Consider the following 15,411-nt stretch of genomic DNA (forward strand, 5'->3'; position numbering starts at 1 on the left):
GGTTGCAATTTTTCCACCGGATTCTGATTTTGTGGCATAACTAACACTGCCCGCAATGAATGCGCCAAAAAACGCCAGCATCGACACCTTAAATAAAACTCACCGTAGAAAGAAGCATTTCTCAATAGCATCTGAACACCTCAGGAACCCAAGCTCCAGTTAACATTAAAAATAAATCAAAAACAAACAGACTTAGGTGCATAGATATCTAAAGCTTTTGAAAAGTGAAAAGAGGAACACTGGAAAATTTGACCCAGAGACACTAAATCTGGCTACCACCACCCACAACAGGAAAGCTTTTTTTTTTTTTTTTTTTTTTTTTTTTTTTTTTTCCCTTCTTTTTTTCCCCTTCTCTTTTTAAACTCGTCTCAGCTCTGGTTCCAGAATTTAAATGCAGATATACAAAACATATATTTTAATGCTTCTTAATCAGCAAGAAACTGCAAATACGTATTTTACTACAACTAGATAATATAATTTCAACTAAGGCTATACTGTAGCTTCCGAGTCTTTGTCTGAACTCCTGCAGTTACTGCTTTTCCTGAAGCCTTTCCACGTGTAGCCCATAAAGGTAGGGCTGATTGGCAGGAAGCTGAAACACCTGTATTTTTTAATGAAGTTCATGCCAAAAGGCAAATCGTACGTTTCCATGCCATCCAGTGACTTGCTTCCTTTACCCACTCCTTTCTTCCATTTCCTTATCCCCCTTTCTTCGGGGCTTCCTAGAAGTTAAAACAAATAAAAATTAATGCAGTTGCACACAGACACACACATAAAAACATGCTACAACTCGGGAAGTTAAGTATGCTCAGTCTGGTCTCTTCCTTTTTGATTTTTTCTTCCCCCCGGTACATTTCTATCTTTAATAGCGCAGAGATCTTAACTAGAAGATGCAAAGTGCACTTGAAGAAACCGAGGCAGGCTGGGATTAGACCACTTGCTCTAAAGAAATAGAAAAGCAGAACCAGCAACCGCTTTCTCACCTCCTGCCTCCCTAAAATGCTCTCCAGAATTCATTTCATTTATCATTTCAACTAGAACAACACATTTGCACGGCTAACCTGGAATGGTGTTATCCAAAATAAAGGCAACGCAGCCACCGACAAACATGGCTGTGGTGAGGAGAACATTCAGTACTTGATCAATGCCTGCTATTCCTAGGGGGATGGAAAAGAAAAGGAATTTATTCAGAGCTTTGATCGTACATACGCACATCCTACTGATTTATGTGCTGCCCGACTGGGAAAAACACTGAGGTCACTAAGGAATTTGCTCGAATGGGGCCCTTAAAACCATGTGGGAATAGATACAGAAGAAGCTTTAAGCAACACAGTCCTCCCACAGATCCTCACCCCCCCCAGGCATAACTCCATGCACTTTAATAGCTTATAAAGATGCAAAGAAATGCCATTTCAGTTGCTATTGCAAGCACAACTGTGCAATTTTAAAATAATTAGAAAATTAAAACATGGAAAGGGGTTTTCATAATCTAAAAAAAATGCACATGAGGAAAAAAGACGAAAAATGGAAAGAGATTTTCATAACCTGAAAAGATTTAGAGGATGGAAAAAGAAAAAATATTACTTTTTAAAAAGAGCAAAACTTTACAGTAGCATTGAAACAGCAGCCTCCATTCTCAGCATCTCAGTATTTGTCCACTTCTGACACATCTGCATTATCTACAGCTTTTATTGTCTCATTAGTATTTTGCTTTTACTCTTTTTTGCTCTTTAAGTTACTTTATACTTGTTTGTACTTTGTATTTTGAGTATTAAAGAACACTCATGGGTGAAAAGTTTGCTTCCATATGTACCTGTGACCAGTGGGTTTTGTTTGAGATAGCTCGGAAGGACGAGTCCAAAGAAAATGGAAAATCCAAGGACAAACAGGTTCCGTGAAGAATTTAAATCTATGAACTGGAGATTAGACAGTCCCACAGCTGTAATCATTCCTGAACAAAAACAAAATGAGTCTCAGCATTGGGAGAGCCTTTTTCTAAGGAAACATGACAATGTAAACCAAAAACATGCACCGCCAGAGCAGAGATATCACGGGCACCGAGGACACGGAGCGCAGCAACAAAACACCCGTTACCAAAGAGCGTGCAGAAGAGGGCACCGAGCACGGGGTCAGGTAGCGACGCAAAGAGAGCGCTGAACTTGCCAACCATCCCAAGCAAGAGCATGAAGGCTGCGCCATACTGGATAACCCTCCGGCTCCCAACCTGCAGAGAGAGCATAAAGAAAAAGACAATGAAAGAGGCTGCATTTACGCCAGCTTTATGTCTTTTTTTTTTTTTTTTTTTTTTTTTTTTTTTTTTTCCTCACTCTCCCTTTGGAATTCTGCAATATCTGGGAGTACATCGCACAGATACTGGTTACCTTCCATGCCGTTCGCTTGAAGGAGATGCAGACTTTGCAGACAGACATTACTGGATCATTTTACATCTCCCTCCAACATCAGAGCTGAATACACTGCAGATGCAAAACCTGGCTGTGCCAGCACTGCGAAAGCAAATGTCTTCACTTCCTTCTCATTTTTATTTTAAGCACTCAACTTAGGGCAGTATTTCTCCAGTATAACGTGAGAGCAGCCGTTGGGCAAGAATGCACAACATAAAAGTTTTATACTTGCAGGACAGCTGTATCAGGCACAATAAAAGATGTGCTATGCTGCAAAGGTGGTTTCCAGCAAAGCTCTTTGCAGACTCCTGCTATAACTAAGCTTCACAGAGAAGTTAATCTTAATTATGTGTGACTAACCTGAGTGCCTCCTCCACAGAACAAGAAAGAAGGGAAGCATCATGCTAGAGTTGCAATGAATGCAAGCATGTATGTGTTTTAGAAAGCAGGACTAAACTTACGCTACTATGAAACCCTCTCAGTTTAAGCAAGGATATAATATGAGCATCTAGGGTAAAAGTACTTCATTCCTCAAATATTCTTCACTGCCCAAGTTAGATAGGAGGCATTCAGCTACAGAAAGGACATGATTATTAGGCAGTCTTTTGTTCACGAACATTTAGAAGGTTTTTTTACCCAAATAAACAGCAGAGTATATGTGCCAAAAACCCAAAACAATAAAAAAGGCTATTTTGATACAAATTTTGAAGTTGCAAACTAATAGTTTTTTAGGCATGAGCATGGAGACTGGAAAATAAGATAAAACACTAGAGTGTGGCCATCCAGCTGTGCCACTGAGGATGAGGCCCATTCACTTGTAATGATGCTCTCCGAACAAACCTAACTGTATTTCATTTTGTTCTCTGTAACAGCTTCTGGTTAAACATTCATTTTCTGTTGTTCCAAAGCAAAAAGTGCTCTTATTCCTGCAGCCCGTTAATAATAAAAAAAAATGTGCTGTTAACTGATACCAATTGCTGCTGCAAAGTCAGTGCGAAAAACAGAGGTTGGAACTGAATAAACCTTTTCTTCAATGCTTTTTGTAACCAGAATTTCTTCTAGGAAATTTCCATCAGCAACTGAAAGGAAGAGACTTATACAGACAGCAGATGGTGCTATTAGTTTTATATTCTGTACTGAAAGCAAAGAGACTCGTCCTTTGTACAGAAAAGAAAAAAAATGGCTGAAGACAAATTCCCCATCTTTGCTGCATAGAGTCGGAGGGATGAGTTATTCCCACATGTCAGCAGTGGATTTATAGCTTCCAAGCCCAACAACGCAACAAAATGTGCGCATTCGCAACATAAATCACACCTAGCAATTTTGTGAGTCTTTTTAAGCAAGGTTAAATTAACATTGTCAAGCAGATTTATCTGTGGCCCAAGGCCTCCAGGTTCAGAGAGGCTTTTGAGCACATGGACAATTTGACACATGAATTATCCTGCTGGCTCCACAGGAATTCCTCAGGAACTTACATATTTTTCTGAGTAACACCCCAAAAATATGAAATCCCTTAAGCATGCTCAGGGTTCTATAAACCATGAYGGGGGCTAATATTCAGGGGATATTTAACTTCGGAATTACCTTGACCGCAAGCTCCTGCTCTGGCTATGTCACTGTCATGTCCTCGTACAATGTAGATAAGCTCCAAGGACCTCAAGTTGCATTTCATCATGTGCCAAAATGAAAAACTAAAAACATTCAGCTCTCCTCTACTGACACTTTCAGAGCCAAGATGACTAGAAGAGTATCAATTTCTATACAATTTACAGTGTTTATGTCTCAACCTAAAAGAAGATTTTTGGGGTCCTTCTCAGGAATCAATTTCCATCAGATAATGGTCAGGACAGTCAAATTAAGTAAATTCTAAAGACGGCTTTTTTTCTTTTCTGCAGAAAGCACAAAGTGACATGTAAATAATATGTGAATGCTGAAGAAGGTCCGAGCCAGCCAAGGCAGAACACAAAAACATACTCAAATCCTCAGCTGATCAAGGCAAAGCACATACCTTTGTGATGCCCAAGACACCGATGTTAGGGCTGGAAGAAGTGGATCCATTCCCTGTCCCAAATACTCCATCCAAGACACAGGAGAGACCCTCAATAAAAATCCCTCTGTAATTTTCAAAGAAGCAAAAGTCAAAATTGCATTAATGTGGCCTCATTTTAATCTCATGCTTTCTTGATGTCAAGTTATTGCCTTGCATGGTTTATTTTCATCAGTGTTTCAAGCTCCAAAACCTGGAGAAACAACATAGGTGCCATCCTCTAGATATCACATGTTCACAGTCTAGATATCCAAAGAATCGAAGAAAACACAAAATAATCACGTCAAACTTAAAGCCCTTCTCTATTTCTAAAACTACAGTTCAGGTGAACTGAACAAGCTACAGCGTTTCCAGAGATGATTTAGAATTTTGTCCCTACTGAAGTAGCAGCAGCAAGTGCCATGGATGCCAGCAGAAACAGAACTAGGTTGCCAATGGTACATTTAGCATCAAAATGAACTCAAAACCACAGCTGCATCTTGTGTTTCAGGTCTTTGAGTCTTGTGTTTGGCCAAATTGCAACATTTAATATCAAAACACGTTCCTGATTTACCCCCAAAAAAGGTACAGAACAGTAGCATAAAATACAGATAAATATTTCCTTTTTGACATACCTATTTATTGCATGAATAGGTGGAGGGGGAGCACATGACAGCCTGGCACAGGCATAGTAATCCCCGATGGATTCAATAATGCTAGCGACGACTGCGCTAAGCATCCCGATTACTCCAGCGGCCGAAATTGTTGGCAGTCCCCACTGAACTGTGAAGAAAAGAAAACTGAAAGCTCTTGTTCCACCGAAAACAAATTTAGATAACAAGACACACAGCCATTTATTAATCTTTAATGGAACCCAACTCCCTTTACAGTAACACTGTCTGGCAACTTTGACTAGATGAAAGGAGCAGAGGAAAAAAAATTGCCTAAGCAACTGCTTTGATCATGCTTGAAAAAAAAGGTAACCCCTGCCAAAAAAATTCCTCCTGTTCAGGAGACATGAATCTTAACTGCTGCTTGTGGGACAGGAGAAAAAAAATCAGATCAGTGAGGCCAGTGCCACTTAATTATCATTTTTCTAAAAATGCTGTTTTTAGCTGTGAGTTCAGTCTGCACAAGATGATAGCCAAAAATCAGCTATAACCATGTACAAACACCTTCCATTTCCAAATTTCAGCCAAAGAGAAAATAAGATTAATTTAAGCCCTTTGCAAAGCTTGGCAGGTTTTCTGCAGCAATTGCCTTGACGCTTTTATCTCTTTGAAATAGATGAGTCTCTCGCAACAAAAGAAAGTTTAAGTCACACCAACATGAATGAACAAGGCTTTATAAATAAGAATGGTCTAATTGAGGCGCAGAAGCATCTTCCTCGTCTTCATCATCGCCAAACCCTTCTATTAAACATTTTGCAAGTTATTCTTTAGAAGTGGCTTTTTTCAAAGCCTAATCAAAACCAAGTACATAGAAAACCACAACGAAGCTGCTCATTATGGCATGCTGGTATTCATAACTTGTCCTATTACTCTATTCTAGTACAATATGACTGTTATTACCATTAACTTCTGAATGGCACAAGTGTGGACTGGTTGTGCAACCCCATCTCCCAGTTGTAGGCAACAGCTTTTAATAGCTTTAAACTATTGGGTGGCCAGGGAAATACTAGATTTTGTCCATGATGCAACGTATAACATTTTGTTTCCTCTTGCAAATGTTACTGACACTTGATATTTGTTAAAGAGGCTGTAAGACACCTCTTAAAATTATAAAATGCTAGAGAAAAGCTGTAATTCCCTTAGTGCAATGCATTTATGTCAGTTAAAAGACTCCCACCAGTTTCTGTATAGACAAAGTGTATCAGAATAAAACATTGAGGAAAAAAATGAGTAAATGCTTGCAAAGAAAGGACAGAAAAGATGCTCACAGGTGTACTGTTAAATTCAGCCTTAAAAGGAAAAATAAAATCTACTTACAAGGATAAGGGACCTTGAACCACGGTGCGACCAAGAGCACTCCTCGGCGGGCGTCCGTGCGTGCGTAGAAGCCGTACTTGGAACTGTCCGGGGGAAAGACGTCCGTCACAGTGAAGATGAAGCACAGCAACCAGGACACCAAAATAGCTAAAATGATCTGTGACAGAAGAGAGGAAAAAGTTGTTTGAAGTCAATGATTATCGATAACATTCACCAACAGCAAAAAGGTGCAGCACAAAGCTTCTCTAACATGCTTATCTTAGCATGATCTTAAGTGATATTCTCAGTCTGAAGAACAGTAAATCCTCTAATGGATCTTTTAGGTGATTTTTCTTTAACAAAGGTGCACTTACAAAAGCTGTGGGATCAGAACAAGCCTCTTCTCTCTCCTAACAAATGGGATTGTCTCCAAATGAGCACTTTAAATGAATGCAGAATTCACTCGTTTAACTTCAATGCAGAAATAAAAGGAAGTCTTTCACCCAGGGAAACTAAGCAGGCTTTCAAAACCCCCAAAGATAATGATCTGGCCCTCCCTTTTTGGAGAGCTCCCTTTGGACTTTCACCGCATGCACAAACATACCTTCCTCTCTAGCCTTCCCCTCCCCGACACTCCGTCACCTTCATCGCTCCAATGGCTCTTCACCAGGGAGAGATGCCAGACTGGGAGCTGGCAAGACTACATGAGACAGTCTTTCCTCTAGCAGATGAGCCCGTTAGTTAAGTTTCCCATAAGTGCATCCAAGCTTTTATCTCATTTTTGCAAGCTATTTTACCCTTAATAAAAAGAATACATAAAAGATACAAAAAATAGGATTTTCCATGTTTTCCTATGAAGAACATCTACTTACAGGAAACATTTTGAAAAGCTGCAGCCTGTATGCGGTCCATCCTTTCTTGGATTTGTAAATTGGTAAGGGAAATTTGACATTCCTGGCATACTGAGAAAACAACAATACTAGGAAAATAGTTCTGAGAAAAGAGGAGGAGGGTGAGAGAAGAGAGACACATCATTAGCATCAATACGCTAAAAACCTTTCCCTGTATAAACTCAATAACCCTTTAGGCTCTCTCCAAACCCAATATATACATAGGAATTTAAAGATTTAGCATGAGACGAAGCATTGGGAGAGAATATAGTTACACTGCTCCTCTATGAAACCCAAAGCTCCATAATTTGTATTTTATAGTAGTGCAATGCTACCAGAAGCAAACTGATACACAAAGGCAGGAAAGGAAGACAACTACAGAAAGGTTTTTGGAGATAGGATCGTTGGGAAAAGGTAAGCTGTGATCTTCTGTTACTCAAACTCTTATTTTTGTTCAGAATTGCACTGCATTCAAAGCAGAAAATAGGAACATCTGGAAGGACAGACATGGGGGCCAATGTGAGATAACAGCTAAAACACATCAGGCCCTATGTTGCTACATCCCTCACTCATCTTCAGCAATACCCCTCACTTTGCTATAGCCAGCCCACTCCTGTAAAACACCTCAGTCCAAAAAGGCTACACAGAGAGTCAAGCGGTTTGAAGAAGCAAAAGCTTTTCCTGAAATTTGAGGAGATTATGTTTTATCATTGATTTAAAGGGGGGGGGAGGCGGGGGGGAAGGATTTGAAGTTTTCCTCCCTCCTCTATTCAAGATCACTTTGAGGTTGCGAGAACAAAACAGAGCTTTATTCTCTTTGAAACTGCAGGAACAAAGAGCTCTGCACAAGCAGGATGTCGTTTCTGGCCTCCACCCTGGACTAAGGCCCAACGACCAAGGCACCTTCTCCTTGCAGTTAGGAAACATTCTGGCATCTCTCCCAAAGCCCATTACAGAGAGATGGCCTTCAGCAGGGGCTACCTTGAATGTCACAGTTACCATGACTTAGGGCTTTAAACAATCCCAAGGAGGACATATAGATTATAAAGATCCTCTTCATGGCTTGGCAGAGGCTAAAGCAGGAGAGAGAGGCAGTTTTCACCACAGCCTTTTGAGCTTTGCCTCTGTTTGCTTGGCCACAGAGCAGGTAGAGCACTGGGAAAGAGCATGAAAATATACTGTGAAATCTCTGCATGCCTAAGGAAAGAGTTTTCTTCATCAGATGTCCAGGCAAAGGCAGATCTGGAACTATATTACATTTTTAGGTTCATGATGTGACCTGCTTTATGACTGAACTATTTCAGCCAGTGCCTTCGTGAACACACAAGGTCAGAAAATCGTTTGGGAAACTGAAGCTCTTGTCAAGTAGCATTGGCAGCTAATAGTCGGTAACGGCTCTTATGCAGGTACTACTGTGCTGGGCCAGATAGCAACGCAATTACTTTTATCTCACTGGAGCAGTCAAGACAACTTCAAGTGCCACATCTTGAAAGATCAGGTCTGAGTGGATCTGAACGGCTACAGAGACATTTTCAACAATCTTGGGCACATTTTTGCATGGCAGAAGCCAGAAAGTAATTACTGAGGGGGTAATATTTAAACCCGATCCCTAAACTGATTTATTTTTCCATTTGCAACCTGTCAACTCAAATTACAGGTTCCCATGTCCAATCCACCAAAGGCCTACTTGCTTAATTTAACATTGGCTCCAACTTGCATAGAATTTGCTTTACCAAAAAAAGTTCCTTTGGGTCAGCTGCTTAACATAATAGAATTACAAAACTATTCATGATGCTAACATCTGAGATAAAAGATAATTAAAYAGTCCTTTTAATCATAAGGTGCATATAGAATACTTCACATGTTGAAAGTACTGCGCAAACAGATTAGTTAGATTAGAACTTGATCTCATCAAGTCATTCCTCCCATTTCCAGAGCCAGGACAAGGTTGCTCACTATATACTGGACATTTCATCTACTTCTGCCAATTTTAGTCTCCCTAAAAACATTGTTTTCACCCTCATTTGGCTGACTTCTCATCACAGAATCACAGGAATTTTGTGTGTTCTGGTCATTCGTTTTCTCTCAGTTTCTTCCTTTCATATTGCTATTCCTGATTCTTACATTTCCTTGTCATACCTACAAAAAAAGGCACATTATGCCCTGAAATTCACTCTAGAAGTCTTTTTGTCTACTTATATATCAGCAATTGGAAGAATCATCTCAGAAATGGGCAGAGAGGAAGCTTGCAGGACCTCCTGAAACCAACATAACCTTCATCCCTGTTAAACCTTAGCAAAACTTGATTTAAAAATACAGTTTTATTGCACCAGTGAAACCCTGATATTACAGGAATCACTTGGATGGTACGCTGAGATTGCAAGGAGGAATGGGAACACTGAATACCTCTTATGGTTAACATTAACCTTTCCCTTTTCTTTCCCATTTTTGTTGGGATGGGAGGCACAACAACATTGCCCTCCACCTCACTTCAACCTTCCACTTGAAGAGCATCAAGTTATTTAGCCCAAGCAGCTGCAGTTACCTTTTCCAGGTAAAAGCAAACTGAAACACATGGGGAAAACTCACTGCAACTAAAGAGCGACTGAAATGTGGAAATTTCACACACTTAGCACTGCCCTGCTGCCTTTAGTAGTGGAAAGAACTTGGGTTTTTCACCGACACCCACAACCCCTGCACGCTGACTWACCAGCCAGGGAGTACTTACAACATAGCGATGCCCCAGTGTTTGCCTGCTCTTTCCCCAGCTGCCTGGAAGCCGGAGAGGCCAATGAGAGCGACGGTTGGTGTGATGGTGAGAGGCCCGATGTAGCGCAGCAGGGCGCCGGGAAGGCCGAGCAGCCCGATGACCACCTCTATCAGGGAGGACATGATGATAGCACCTTGGATCTGAACACACAAGAAGGGCAAAGAGACAGGTCAGTGAAAWCTTGAAGAAAAAAAATCTCTTTTTTTTTTTCTGCTCTGGCTTATAAACCACAGTTAAAGAATTCAGTGACAAAGAAGAACTCAGCATTTGTTTTTTTTTTTGTCATAAAACAGCTCATTAGGTTTAAGTGACTTATTGCTTAAGCATAACACTTATGGTTTTCTCCACAAAACTATTCCACAACAGACCAGTGGGCCAGTCTGGTAGTTGTGTGGATAGCACATCACACTGTCAGACAGGAGACCTGGGTTCCAGGCTAACCTTTAAGCTCTCAGATCGAACCGGCAAGGGCTGCTGGCGCCACGGAGGTGATGCTCCTAGCTCCTAGGGGCAGAGTTTGTGCTGCATTTTCACAAGTGCTCCTTAGAAGCTGGTATAGAGCAGCGTTGTGGTCTCAGGAGACTGTCAGCCCTCTTGGCTGCAGGGCTCTTGGCAGGATGTAGCTATGGTTTGAACATGGGGAAGAGAGAGGGGTGGTTTTTAATTACGAAAAAGTTTGCAGCCCAAAGCGACGGGATGGGAGAGAAATTCCATGACACACGCCTGCGTTTGGGACTACGCTATCTACCGCCCTTGTGGGACGCCTGGGCACGACCCTCGTCCTGGGCTCTGCAAAGCAGGACGGAGCTCACGCTGAAATGCTGCAGTGGGGAAGGGTTTGGGACGTTGCAGAGTCTCTGCAGACAGTCATGTCTTACCAGAATTGTCTTCAACTGAAGACACCTGGACATGAAGATATTTGCTATCTGCATGCTATCTGACCAGCGACAGCAGGCAAGTCATCTGATGTACCACTTAACTGCTATGGCCAAGCACTAATTATAAAGCGTTAAGGAGAAGAATTAGTCCCACTTGTGTATTTTACTGTGTATCTTTTTGAACGTGGCAACTAACTCAATGTATTTGATTTTGCCATGAACCAGATGAAAAGAGAAAGACTTCCATGAAATGATTTAAGGGATATAGTCAAATTAAATCGTAGTGAAAGAAGACATCAGCGACTTAAAGATGAGAACACATAGATGGTTACATGAGAAACTTAACTGAAGTTGGACACATCGGCAGCTAAAGATTATTCCTACATTACCTCTCGTATTCTGGGATACCAGATGTGCTCAGTGTGAAGCAGCTCCGTTGTTCCATTTGTAACTGTTACATCTTACAAACAGAAAAAGACAAAACAGATTTTTATTCCTCAATCACTTTGCAAAGCTCAAGTCAAATTTCTCACAAAAGAAGTTTCTGCTGAAGCTGCATCCTGACCTCGATGGACGCAGAAAGAATCTGCAGTCCTATAAATCAAGCAATAATCTCTCCCCAATAACATGTTTACATTTTCTAAGACTTAACCACTTATTTTACCCACCGTACCACTGAGCAGGAGAAAAAATAACCCTAACTTTCAGAAATGAAGGTCAATTAGGGATTCTTTTCCCACTCCAATAAATGTGTGAACGGAGAATTACTCAATTGCCCACTAGGACTCAAACACTCTAATGTTTGTTGTTTGCTAAGTTAGGTCATACACGGCATGATGAATTGGGCTTGTGGTTAAAACCCCATCTGACAGCGTTTGGAGGTTAAAAGGTTTAAGAGCAGGATGCTGTGAAGGTTCTTTGTAACATGCTGAAGTAGTGAAAAATTACTTTGCAATCAAAGGTTATCAGGCAGCATCTTGTTTCAACAAGGTGTGTACTAGGGTACTGACAAATTCTGGAGTACTGAGGTGTCGACACGCCTGGGCCATTTCCCAGGAGCTAAATCTGACTTTCCTAAGGGGAAAAAAGGAATAAGTAAAACTAAAAAAGTTTTTTTTTCTAATAAAAAAAGACAGTAAGACTAATTAGAACAACTTCTATCCCATTGCTGTATTTCTTTTGTTGACATTTATTTAACAAGAATAAATCAAAGCAAGAAAACTACCATCAGACATTAACACTAGCATCTGCAGCATCTACCACAGGACCTTTGGTTTCCCTTAAGGTTCGCTTACACTTTACAGCTTCAGCTTAACTCATTCATAAAGTCATTTATAAACCCAGCAGACTGGACAGGGCTGTGCAGGAACGAAAACCAGCAATCTCCAAGGGTGTGCTTTTAGGAGGCTTCCTCTAGAGCAGAGAGGTGCCAAAGCTGAAACACTGCAGAAGCACGAACATTTCTTCGATTTCCTGCTCACTGCTTTCAGTTTCGGTACCAAAATGTTGGGCGTTTGCACTGTGATCTGGGTCACTGGTCACATCAAACTGGGCAAGCAGAAATTCCCATTACCTGTATTATTACATTTCCACTTCTCCAAGGAGAGGATCGCTCTGGCAGGTGCCAAGAATGCAAAAGCACTCGCTTGAAACAAGGGTAACCTGGTGGAAAAGGAAAAAAGAGATGCTGACACATTTTGGGATTACAATTCTGCATCAGGAGACCCACTGTATTTAGGTGCCCAACCTCAGACCTAAGCTTTCTTGGGAGGTCACTAACAACACAGGGCGTGAGAATTTCTCATGGGGGAAAAAAGAAAACACAGCGAAATAATAAAACTCACAGCTCAAAGGTCCTAGCAGAAGACATGACATGCGTGAAATCATCCAGGCAATGCCCGGAAGAGCGAATTTCCAGGCACGGACACGCGGGCAGTAGACACTGACCCAACACGTTTTTTGCCCCTGAAGACGAGCGTTTTGATGCAATGAACAGCCCTTGGGCTGAACAGACAGCATCTGCAGCCCTGCCACGGTGAAAGCCCTTCGGGCCAGGCAGGGAGCACCGGTGGCACCCTCCAGCTGTGTGACTCGATGTGCAGTCACTGTACGTGTCATCTTTAGGCATTATGGTAAATAACAATGACATTGCTACGTGCTGATTAGATGTTCCAGGTTGCTATCAACAACAAATAGGAACGCTGTGAGCATTTCAAGACAAGATTCTAAGCTTTGGCGTTCACACTTCCCCCAAGACTAAAGAGCGTCTGCCTCGACCAACTATGTATTTACCAAATAAGCTGCAGCTTGCATCATGGGACAAAAATCCAGATGTTACTTAACTCTAGAAGAGAGGCACTTTGAACTACTCTGTAAATACTGTCATTAAGGGATGGTAACATGATTTGCTCTAATAACCCATCTCAAACCATAGCATGTGGACCATTTGATTGCTCTTGCAACTCTAGGTCCTGCACCGAGTTTACAGCTGTTTTACAGCCGTAATGAAGTGCCTTAACGTTTGCACAAGCAGCAGGAAAGGAAAAAGATGCAGATAAGGATCACTAAGAGTCCAGGGAGGAAGAGAAAGTCCGTGGGGAAAATATTCTTAACATGCTTAACACAAGGAAGATCAAAACAGAAGCATGTTACTAACGGCAGTTGTAAAAAGTCACATGCAGGAAGCTGAAACAGCTGAGTAACTGGAAAGAGCTGGGGCTGTGAGCAGGCTAAAAAGAAGTCCTGTGTACTGCAAGTTTTGAAAATGTCCAAATTTCAGACTTCATAAAATGCACGAGCCACCTGAGCACATTAATTCCCTAATAAGTTTTTTTTTYCTAAAAAAATGTAAAATCAATACCTAAATCCAAGCTGTCTCTTTGGCATAGCAACCGTGCCCATGATGAGTGAATGATTCACCTTCTTTTTCAAGGTTCGTTAGGCAAAACTGAGCAAGCTGGTGCCCATGGCCAAGTATGCAATACCTGAAACAAGCTGTTACTGCTCTGCTCCACCTACGCGGCGCTCCGTCCCCGTCTAATGATTTTGCAAATGGGCATTGCAACCACATTCTCCAGCTGTGAAGTCAGTTGTCCCGAGACTTCGCTCCAGACCCAAGCTTTGAATTGCGCAGAATACCCTTTAAAACAATCTTGCACAATCTCAGTTTGGGGGTAGAACATACAGAAATTGCTGGGGGGCATCTGAACTCTAAATTAGCCCTTTAAAARTAATATACTCCTGTACAATGAGTATTAAACACCCCAGACAGAACATGTAGGATGAATCAGCTTTGCTGTATGCAACCCAGAAGCCATTAGTCTCCTCCTACAATAAGGCCTAACTTCTTGATGTGAAAACTTAAGATTCTTGAGTTTGAAAGAGAAAGTTGCAGAGTTTTAAGGGGAGCGAACAGCTAAGAAGTCAGAAACTGTCATTCCTTCAGAAACCACCTTTTGGATGAAGTGTTCAGAAAACATTCCTAGGAGGAATGTTTCCTCCTAGGAGGAGTGAAAGGTTTGCACTGCTTGTTTAAATGAATGGCTACTCAGACTCTCAAATAAAATACCAATAATAATACCAATAAGTGTTCAACTACCTTTCTTCTCACAGAAAAGAAAAACAAGGCAAACCCTCTAATTTATTAAGTTTTTTATTACTCCAGCCAACCACAATGAGTATCTACCCAGGCAGAGAGCTGCAGACTGAAACACATTTTATGAAATGGCTTTCCCACTGCTAAGCCAGGCATTTGTGTCAAGCGCTACCTCATATTTGGAATAACATTTGATTTTCATGTCCAGATTATTAGAACGATATTTTGGCATCTGCCTGGGTGACAACAGAGCTCCCCCTGCCATTAAAGCCGTCTGGAAGTGCTTTAGTTATCCTAACGTTTGACACAGATGGAGCGATGCCTACAGAACCCAGTGGTGGGCACAGCAACAAACCAAAAGTAGTACATTAATGCTCCATTTGATGGTCTCAGTCATAGAAATTGCCATGACTCTTTGCCCAATCTTCTAGCTTACATAATCCAATAAATAGCTCAAATTCCTAAAATTAGTATGGGCACCAAATCGACCACGATGACTCCTTGCTATGGAGCCAATTCCATCTTCAAGGGCCTCTAAACCATGGAATTTGACCTTTGGAAAGCAGTGTAGCTTTATTTGCTGAAATACTTCTTAGTCAAGGGGCCTGCCAATAAATACTTTTGAGTCTCACTTACAGAAGGCAGCTGCTATAGCCCAGTCCCACCCTTATATAAAGTCAGGATCACATGCTGAAGTTGCAAAACCTTCAGCCACTCAAAGTTCCTCCTGAAATACTTAAGCCCCTGATTCTTAAGGTCCAAACACCAGCAGTTCAGTTTACAAAACAGGCCTTTCACAGGGCAATGGAAGCCACTGGAAAGGATTAAAATATAATGGATGAAGAAGGAAGAGGTGGGAGAGCATTTCTTAGTGATGGCACCA

The 15,411-nt window shown here is 41.3% G+C and overlaps 1 protein-coding gene across 2 annotated transcripts in view; it reads right to left on the bottom strand.

The window, feature by feature from the left end:
* Window positions 1-411: 411 nt before the first annotated feature.
* Window positions 412-15,411, bottom strand: part of SLC23A2 (solute carrier family 23 member 2) — a 41,024-nt gene continuing 26,024 nt past the window's right edge. Inside the window, exons 7-17 of one of the 2 annotated variants that reach the window (XM_026043125.1) lie at window positions 12,507-12,595; window positions 11,323-11,393; window positions 10,014-10,195; window positions 7,268-7,388; window positions 6,417-6,573; window positions 5,064-5,211; window positions 4,411-4,516; window positions 2,095-2,224; window positions 1,814-1,951; window positions 1,062-1,157; window positions 412-722 (exon numbers count right to left, since the gene is read on the bottom strand). In XM_026043125.1, coding sequence (XP_025898910.1) covers window positions 490-722; window positions 1,062-1,157; window positions 1,814-1,951; window positions 2,095-2,224; window positions 4,411-4,516; window positions 5,064-5,211; window positions 6,417-6,573; window positions 7,268-7,388; window positions 10,014-10,195; window positions 11,323-11,393; window positions 12,507-12,595 — 1,471 coding nt within the window. In that variant the 3' untranslated portion in view covers window positions 412-489. The remainder of the gene's footprint in view (window positions 723-1,061; window positions 1,158-1,813; window positions 1,952-2,094; window positions 2,225-4,410; window positions 4,517-5,063; window positions 5,212-6,416; window positions 6,574-7,267; window positions 7,389-10,013; window positions 10,196-11,322; window positions 11,394-12,506; window positions 12,596-15,411) is intronic. The other variant, XM_026043132.1, reaches the window with a different exon arrangement.

Source organism: Nothoprocta perdicaria, unplaced genomic scaffold (assembly GCF_003342845.1).
Source record: "Nothoprocta perdicaria isolate Ctin4 unplaced genomic scaffold, notPer1 scaffold_103, whole genome shotgun sequence".
Lineage (NCBI taxonomy): Eukaryota > Metazoa > Chordata > Aves > Tinamiformes > Tinamidae > Nothoprocta > Nothoprocta perdicaria.